Source organism: Capricornis sumatraensis, chromosome 20, assembly GCF_032405125.1.
Source record: "Capricornis sumatraensis isolate serow.1 chromosome 20, serow.2, whole genome shotgun sequence".
Lineage (NCBI taxonomy): Eukaryota > Metazoa > Chordata > Mammalia > Artiodactyla > Bovidae > Capricornis > Capricornis sumatraensis.
Genome location: NC_091088.1, coordinates 70,807,331 through 70,816,191, shown reverse-complemented (window position 1 = coordinate 70,816,191; position 8,861 = coordinate 70,807,331). Strand labels below are relative to the sequence as shown.

General features: G+C 60.1%; 1 protein-coding gene across 2 annotated transcripts; it reads left to right on the top strand.

Moving 5' to 3' along the window:
* The first annotated feature begins 404 nt into the window (after positions 1-404).
* Positions 405-8,310, top strand: SLC27A5 (solute carrier family 27 member 5). Of its 2 annotated transcripts, none has more exons than XM_068992875.1 (10): positions 405-857; positions 1,442-1,649; positions 1,974-2,132; positions 4,823-4,947; positions 5,954-6,148; positions 6,229-6,319; positions 6,892-7,090; positions 7,565-7,662; positions 7,766-7,896; positions 7,977-8,310. In XM_068992875.1, the coding sequence occupies exons 1-10, from the start codon at positions 411-413 to the stop codon at positions 8,151-8,153; spliced, it is 1,830 nt and encodes a 609-aa protein (XP_068848976.1). In that variant the 5' UTR covers positions 405-410; the 3' UTR covers positions 8,154-8,310. The 2 variants fall into 2 exon arrangements, with proteins under 2 accessions (XP_068848976.1, XP_068848975.1); XM_068992874.1 differs by having other exon boundaries at positions 405-1,098; positions 1,440-1,649.
* The last annotated feature ends 551 nt before the right edge of the window (positions 8,311-8,861 follow it).

Here is an 8,861-nt window from a genome sequence, read left to right as displayed (position 1 = left end):
GGATAGGGGGGTCAGGACCGGGTTTGAACTCAGGCGCTGCGACGTTCAGAGCTTACTGCGCACCTGCTGTGTCCCTGGCCCCCACCCAGCTCCAGCGGAGTCAGGTTAGGTCGGGGCACAGGGAGCCCCCCGGGAGGCCTGCTAGCGCCGGAGCTGCCTTGCTATCCTGCCTGGCTGGAAGTTCAGAGGACTGTTTCCCAAGAGACTGGCACCCAGTGGCAGGAACGGGGGCAGAGGGGCCGGCGACACACAGAAGAGCAGGCAGAGCCAAACGCCTGGGGTTAGGAAGGCGGGAGGGCAGAGTCCTGGGGCCCACACCGCGGTCAACGGTCCATGAGTCACCGCACAGGGGCGGGTCGCGGGTGGAGGTGGGCACTCCTGGACATTTCCCGGAGTTAGGAGCAAGTGCCATGGGGCTCTGGAGGCGACTGGCCTTCTCGTTGTTGCTGCTGCTGTTGCTGTGGGGCCTGGGGCAGTCGCCATGGGCGGCGGCAGCAGCCCTGGCCCTGCGCTGGCTCCTGGGCGACCCCGCCTGCGGTGCGCTGCTGAGCCTGGCCGTGCTGGCAGGGCCCTGGCTGGGCCCCTGGACACCGCACTGGCTGAGCCTGGCGGCTGCGGCCCTGCTACTAACCCTGCTGCCCGCACGGCCGCCGCCCGAGCTCCTCTGGCTGCCGGCCGACCTGGCCTACACCTTCCTGATGCTCCGCCTGGGCCTCCGCACCTGGGCACGCTTGCGGCGCCGGCCGCCGGACACCTTCGTGGACGCCTTTGAGCGGCGTGCACGGGCGCAGCCGGACCGCACAATCCTGGTGTGCACCGGACCGGGGGGCCGCGCGGTCACTTTCCGGGAGCTGGACGCCAGGGCCTGCCAGGCGGCCTGGGCCCTGAAGGCCGAGCTGGCCGGCACCACGGGCCTGTGCACCCGGGAGCCCACCGCCCTGCTGGTGCTGCCCTCGCAGACGCTCCCCGCCCTGAGCCTGTGGCTGGGGCTGGCCAAGCTGGGCTGCCCGGTGGTCTGGATCAACCCTCACGGCCGCGGGCCACCCCTGGTGCATGCGGTGCTGAGCTCCGGGGCCCGCGTGCTGGTGGTGGACCCAGGTGAGAACCCCTGGACAAGGGGGTTGGAGGGGCTGGGCAGCAGGCAGGAGAGGGCGGCGGAGGACTGCTGTCCAGGGGGTCCCAGTGGCGGCTGGCTCTTAGCCCACAGCCCGCTGGCTCTTAGGACCCAAACCCAGTCGCTGGACAGAAATGCTGAAGGTACCAGAGTTCTGTTATTTTTTTTCACCGTGGCTATTTGCGGGCGTTTCGCACCCCAATACCCATCACAGGTAAGGCAGGTGCGCTTCGCGGACGCAGGGGGAGCCTCGGGGCATCTCGCCCCTCCCACCACCTCCCCCCCCCCCCCTCCACCCTGAAGCCTCCTCTGACCCCTCCCGCAGAGCTCCGGGCAAACCTGGAGGAGGTCCTGCCCAAGCTGCAGGCGGAGAAGGTGAACTGCCTCTACCTGGGCCGAAGCTCCCCCACCCCCGGGGTGGGGGCCCTGGGCGCCGCCCTGGCCGCGGCCCCCTCAGACCCCGTGCCCGCTGGCCTGCGGGCGGACATCAAGTTGCGAAGCCCAGCCCTGTTCATCTATACCTCGGGGACCACTGGTGAGCATGCCCGGCGTCCAGGCCCAACCTCTGAACTCTCCTGCTGACCTGACCTCAAGCCTGATTTGTGCCCTCAAACTTGGCCTCTGAAACCCTCCTTGCCCCTGGATTGTGACCCCTGGCCCCAACGTTGACAGCCAGTGTTATTTGAATGGTCGGTGCCAGAACCTTGCCTCTGGCCGGTAAACAGCTGCTGAAACCGTGACCTTTGGAATTCATCTGCTGAACGCAGATGAAAACCCACCCACGCTGGCCATCTTTCCAGAGCCTCAAACCCCTGAGCTTGCGGGCCTGCCCTACCCCCCTCTCCCCTCTTCTCCCCAGGGCTCCCCAAGCCTGCCATCCTCACCTACGAGCGGGTGCTGCAGGTAGCAGGGATGCTGACTCTGTGTGGGGTCACAGCCGATGATGTGGTCTACACAGTCCTGCCTTTGTACCACACCATGGGGCTTGTCCTTGGAGTCCTCAGTTGCCTGGACCTTGGTAAGCCTTTCTTTCTTTGAGGTCTCCACTCAATCCACAGGACTCCCAGCCTGGATGTCAGGGTGACAAGCCCCATAGGTTACCCAGAACCCCAGGTTCCCATCTTTGACAAGGGACAGCAAAGCCCAGGGCCACCTGGACAGAGGGACAGACACCCGGGGAGTCCTTCGTGGCTGTGCTGTGGGCAGGAAGAGAGCGGTGCTGCTGTGGGTGTCAGGCATTCCTGGCAGTCAGTGTCCCAGGTGGAGCCAGTGAGGGAACCGGCAGCAAGCCTTCCTTCTGGTTGTCTCCCTAGACACCTGGCCACGAATTCAGTGAGCAGACCGCCTGGTCGGTTTTGTTGCCATTGTTGTCGTTTCTGAAATCTTAACATGGAATATACTGAAATATCCGAATCCCTAAAGTTGTCTACAGGAACCCTCGGGCTCTCGCCACCCAGCTGCAGTGGCTAGCAGCATTGTGCTCTTCTGTCTTTCGATTATCGCCTCCTCTGTTCTCTCCCTTTCTACTCTCATCACTTCTTCAAAAATCTTAAAATCGTGGGCCATTTCAAACATACGGGAAAGCAGAGGAGATAGTTTGATGAAGTCTCTGAAATCCTCACCCAGCCTCAACAGTTGTTAACATGTTGCCAATTTTATTTAATAGGAACTCCCTTCTTTCTGGATTATTTTGGAGCAGATTCTAGATACTATCTTTCTCTTTGTAAATATTGCAGTATGTATCTCTAATATGTAAGAACTTAAAACACCTGTGACCACTGCCATTATCACACCTACCTGCATAGTTAACAGTAACTCTTGGATACTCTCTGGCGCTCACCTCATGTTAAGAATTTCCCAGGAGCTCCCTAGTGGTCCAGCGTCGAAGACTGTGCGCTCCCACAGCAGGGGCCACAGGTTCGATCTCTGCTCAGGAAGCTAGAGCCCATATGCTGCAACTAGGACCAGGGCAGCCAAATAAGTGATTACGTATATTTTTTAAAAATTAGCACAATTATCTTTTTGCAGTTCAAGTGTTCTTTGTTCTTGCTTGCGTGGTCTCTGTTCCTCTCCCTCCCACATTCCTGTTAAAACTAGATAGTCTTTCTAGAGATGTTTTCATTCATTTTTAAAACAGTTTTTGTTTCTTTGGCCGCACCAGGTCTTAGTTGGGGCATGCAGGACCTAGTTCCCCGACCAAGGATCAAACCGGGGCGCCTGCATCGGGAGCATACAGTCTTAGCCACGAGACCACAAGGAAAGTCCCTGTTTTATTTTTACTTTTTTTTTTTGTTTTGTTTTTTCGGCTCTTTTCAAGAGACTCACTTTCTTAAAAATTTTAACTGAAGGATAATTGCTTTACCATATTGTGTTTGTCTCGGCCATACATCAACGCGAATCAGCCACGGGCATACATGTGTCCCCTCCCTCCTGAACCTGCCTCCCACCTCCCACCCCATCCCACTCCAGGTTGTCATAGTGTCTTCATTTATTTTAAAACAATCTTTATTCATTTATCTGGCTGCAGTGGGTCTGAGTTGTGTCCTGCAGGGCCTTCGATGTGGTGCCTGGACTCAGTTGCTCTGTGGCAGGTGGGATCCCCAGCCACGGATCAAACTTGTGTCTGCTGCATTGCAGAGTGGACTCTTAGCCACTGGGCCACCCAAGGGGAATCCCCGCGATGTTTTCAGATTCAGTTTAATTATTCTTGGGAAGAACTTTGGTGCAGCGCATATGCTTCCCAATTTGTCACACCAGAGACTTCTTACAACTGGGATCCCATCTTAGGTGAAGAATTGGGACGTTTTCATTGGAAGAATCCTTATCAACCTCCCCCCTGGTCTTAGCAGCTCTTGAAGCCCTTTCCAGAATCCAGGCATTTCACTTGGGGTTGCCAACAGAGCTGTTGCTTTCAAGGACCCAGCATCCATTTTCACAGAGAGGACATTATACTTCACCTCCATCAAGATGCAGCTTCGAAGAAGACACACACCTGTTCCCTTCCCAAGCACAGGAGCAGGCATCCCTCTGGGCACAAGGCTGATGCCATTAGCTTGCGGGGTTTTCTGAGGATTAGGGCTGAGGTAGGGAGAGTGCCATCCTCAGGGCCAGCTGCAGAGGGAATCAGAAAAAGAGGGAGCACTTTCCTGGAGTGACTGTGCGTGCTAAGCCACTTCAGTCGTGTCCGACTCTTTGCGATCCCATGGACTGTAGCCCACCAGGCTCCTCTGTCCACGGGATTCTCCAGGCAAGAATACTGGAGTGGGTGGCCATGCCCTTCTCCATGGAGTGACTGTGGTGGCCCCCGAAGATGTACGGATACACATGTCCATCCTTCAAAACATCCATATATCCATCCAGCAACGCAGCCCCCCATCACCCATCCATCCTTCTGCCCACTATCCATTTGCCCAGCTAGACAGGCATTGCTAAGACATTTATCACAATCACGAAGGACTCCTGCTCACAGCCCTCATTCAGCAGGGCTCGCTTTGTACCAGGCACCGAGCTTCCCACACATTATGAAGACAGGATGTGGACTCAGGTCGGGCTGTGCTCTTCTCGTGGAGACAGTCCTGGCTGGGCCAGGGACACAGAGATGAGCGTGATGCCATCCTGGGCTTCATGGACCACAGCCAGGTGGTCAGAGCAGCTTCTCACAGCAGCTCAGAGGCCTAACCTGAAATCCCTTCCTCTCCTCCCTTCCAGGGGTGACCTGTGTCCTGGCCCCCAAGTTCTCTGCCTCCGGCTTCTGGGACGACTGTCGGCAGCACGGTGTGACTGTGATCCAGTATGTGGGCGAGATCCTGCGGTACCTGTGCAACACACCCCAGGTGAGATGCGCAGAGTGCCCCCGAGTCATCCCAGTGAAGGTCTCAGGGAGATTCGGGCCAGGACTCACACAGTGGCCCTCGGGACAGGGGGTCCCACGCAAGGTTTCCCATCACAGCTGCTTTGAGGATCAGCTGTGCTATCTTGTGGCGGGGGGTGACTTCACCTCTCTCAGCCTCAGTGTCCTCTTTGGGGAAACAGAATAACACCTCACAGGGATGCAGTGAGAATCAAACACGTAAAGTACCCAGAGCAGGCTGCGGCTCGGGGTAAAGTCACTAGTCCTGAGCAGGCCTCATCCTATGGATCAAGGACACACGGACCCCAGGTGATTCTCTCAAGGAGTGTGTGTTCCAACTCTTGGCGACCCTGTGGACTGTAGCCCACCAGGCTCCTCTATCCATGGAATTCCCAGGCAAGAATAGTGGAGTGGGTGGCCATTTCCTTCTCCCAACCCAGAGGTCAAACCGTGGTCTCCTGCATTGCAGGCGACTCTTTACCATCTGAGCCACCAGCGGGAGACCTAGCGTCCCCCCAAATGAAATCTCCAGGTAACCACTCAGGAAGAGGTTCCTGGTAACTAACCCAACTAAGGCCCCCGGGGAACTCCTCAAGATGAAGCTTCAAGTCAGTCCCCCAGGTTACCTTCAGGTAAAGGCCCCCCCAAGTAACTCCTCCTGCTAAGGCCTCCAGTAAACCTCCCCAGGTAGAAGCTTCAGATAACCACCCCTGTGTAGGACCCCAGAGGTCTCCTTTAGGTCAGACCCTATAGAAGGCCTCTGGCCACCCCTACATATTCCTCCAGGTAAGGTTCCCAGGTACCCTCCGCAGGTAAGCCCTGCTAGTAACTCTCTCCAGGTACAGACTCCAGGTAACTTCTCTAAAGTTAAGAACTCAGATCCTCTCGATATAGGCGCCCATCACCTCCCAGGATAGCTCTCCTGGGTAAGGGCTACTGGGCACACCCAAGGGCAGCCCCTCCTCACCCTTCTCGGGGTGTCCCTGCAGCGGCCAGAGGACCGGACACACAAAGTCCGCCTGGCGATTGGCAGTGGACTCCGGGCAGAAGTGTGGGAGACCTTCCAGCGGCGCTTCGGCCCCATTCGGATCTGGGAAACGTACGGCTCCACCGAGGGCAATGTCGGCTTCATCAACTACCCAGGGCGCTGTGGGGCCCAGGGCAAGACCAGCTGCTTCCTCCGAGTGAGTTGCTGGGCATGACGGGGCCCTGAGTGGGGCCGAGCCCACCGGACCTCTGCTGATGCCTCCCACCGTCTACCCAGATGCTGTCCCCCTTTGAGCTGGTGCAGTACAGCCTGGAGACAGAGGAGCCTCTGAGGGACAGTCAGGGCCTCTGCATCCCTGTGAGGCCAGGTACGGGGCTGGGGAACCTCCCCGGGTGTGCAAAGAGGGGAGAGCCGCGGGCTTCTCTGTGGCTGGAACATGCCACCCGACGCCTCAAGGTGGCTGACGCCCAGTGGTGGCGCCTGCAGTCCTCAGCCCGGCCCTGTGTCCCTGGTCTGTCTGCCCACGGTCTGGGGCCTCCCTCTCTACTGGTCGGCTCTGCCCAGCTCCTCTGCTTCGACCTCCGGCTCTGCTGCGTCTCTGGGTGTCCATCTGAGGTGTTTGCTTGCGCTTTCTGTGGAAGTCCCCTCCTCCCAGGGACGAAGCTCCGGCCCTGAACCTTCTCGAGGGTCTTCTCTCCTGGGGCCTGGCAAGGTCACAGCGGAATCTCTCTTCCCATCACCATCTGTGTCTCTCCCTTGCCCATCCTCATTGGCCTTTTCCTCTTCTGAGGGGACTCTGATACCACCCTCATTTCCTGTCTCTGTCTCTGGATCCGTTTCTGGGTCTTTCTCTTCTCTGGGAGAGTCCGGGCCGCGGCCTGGGGGGCGCTCCTGACGTGCTCGGCCACGGCTAGTGCCCGACTCCCGCTCCTACCCCAGGGCAGGCAGGACTCCTGCTGACCCGGGTGTTGCGTCACCAACCTTTCCTGGGCTACCACGGGCCCCGGGAGCTGTCGGAAAAGAAGCTGGTGAGGAACGCGCGGCGCCCGAACGACCTCTACTACAACACCGGGGACGTGCTGGCCATGGACCACGAAGGCTTCCTCTACTTCCACGACCGCCTTGGGGACACCTTCCGGTACCGCGGGGCTCCTCAGGACCCGACGTGCGGATCGGGGAGGCGCGGGGGCTTGGGGAACGGGGCAGGGCCTCTCCCCCGCGGGGGGGGGGGGGGTGGGCGGCCCTAAAGGCCAGGAGGCGGGGTTCGGTGGTCAGGAGGAGGGGCCCTCCTGCCCAGGGGCGGGGCCTATGGATCCGGAGGGGGGGGGCTTGTTGAAGGAGGCGGGGCCTCTCCTACCGGGGGCAGGCCTAATGACCAGGAGGCGGGGCTTACAAATTCCAGAGGGGGCGAGGGCTTGGGGAGGAGGCGGGGCCTATTTCTGGGGGTGGGACTTATAGCCAGGAGGCGGGGCCTATCCTTTCCAGGGGTGGGCCGCTCGTTCATGATCAGGGCGCGACAGGCCGGGGCCTAGGGGCCAGGAGGTGGCACTTGGTCAGGGGTGGAACCTCCTTTCCCGCGCCCTGATCCCAGGCACCCGCTGCAACCCCACAGGTGGAAGGGTGAGAATGTGTCCACGCGGGAGGTGGAGGGCGTGCTGTCAGCCGTGGACTTCCTGCAGGAGGTGACCGTGTACGGTGTGCCTGTCCCAGGTGCGGAGGAGTGCACAGCCCTGGGGGAGGGACAGGGGCTTGTTCCAGCCGCGAGGACCCAGGAGAGGGCAGCTGTGGTGCTGAGGTTGCACGTATTCCTCAGGGTGTGAGGGCAAGGTGGGCATGGCCGCCGTGCAGCTGGTGCCCGGCCAGGCCTTCGACGGGCAGAGGCTGTACCAGCACGTGCGCACTTCGCTCCCGGCCTACGCCGCTCCCCATTTCATTCGTATCCAGGTGAGCTCGGGTGGCCGGAGGGGTGGGTGGGAGGCCCGGCAAGGCGATTGCAGTCGCGGTTACAGTCTCTCCCCCCGCAGGACGCCTTGGAGATCACAGGCACGTTCAAACTGGTGAAGTCCCGGTTGGTGCGCGAGGGCTTCAACGTGACCGTTGTCGCTGACCCTCTGTTCGTGCTGGACAGCCAGGCCCGAGCCTTCCGGCCCTTGACTCTGGATATATACCGGGCAGTGTGTGAGGGAGCCTGGAGACTCTGACCTCCCAGCAGCTCACAGGACATCCGAAGGCACTCCACCCAACGCTGGCCCCCGCCTCCGCTTGTCCCCTCACCCACTCCCCAGACCCAACGAGCCTGGCCTTATCCCCAGCTTCACAGGCTGGGGTGACCCTGGCCCGCACCAGAGCGAGAATAAACCCGGATGTGTACACTGATGTCTGTGTGGATGGGGAATGAGCCAGAGGTGCGGGGTCCCCGCCGAGGGGCACCCCTACCTGGACAAGGCCAGGGGAATGGCCGGAGTCAGCGGCCCGCTGCGGCCACTCCAGGGAGAGACAACACGCCGAGTCTGCCTGTGGCCTCTGTCGGGGCTGGACCGGGCTGCAGACGAGGACGTGGTCTGGAGAGAGTGGGGAGAAGCGCCGTGAGGGGCAGTCTGACAAGGGCCAGAGGCAAGGCTTCTGGAGAATGGAGGCCATGGTGTCTTGGGGCTGGAAGTGCCCTCGGGGGCACTGTGGGAGCCGCAGGCTGGCTGATGTCAGCAAGAGCAGCTGTGCTAGTAACGGCCCTGCTGTGGTCAGCTGCTCCTGCCATGTCTTGTGTTGGACTCTACTCTCCAGGCGTCCCTGGGCTCCTGTGCCAAACAGCCCCTGCCAGCTGATACGTCCACTTCTCGGGCACATGCTGTGCTGCAAGTGGGGTTAAGCTGTGGCCACCCCCCAGTGAGGCCCGGTTCAAGGGGCCCTGG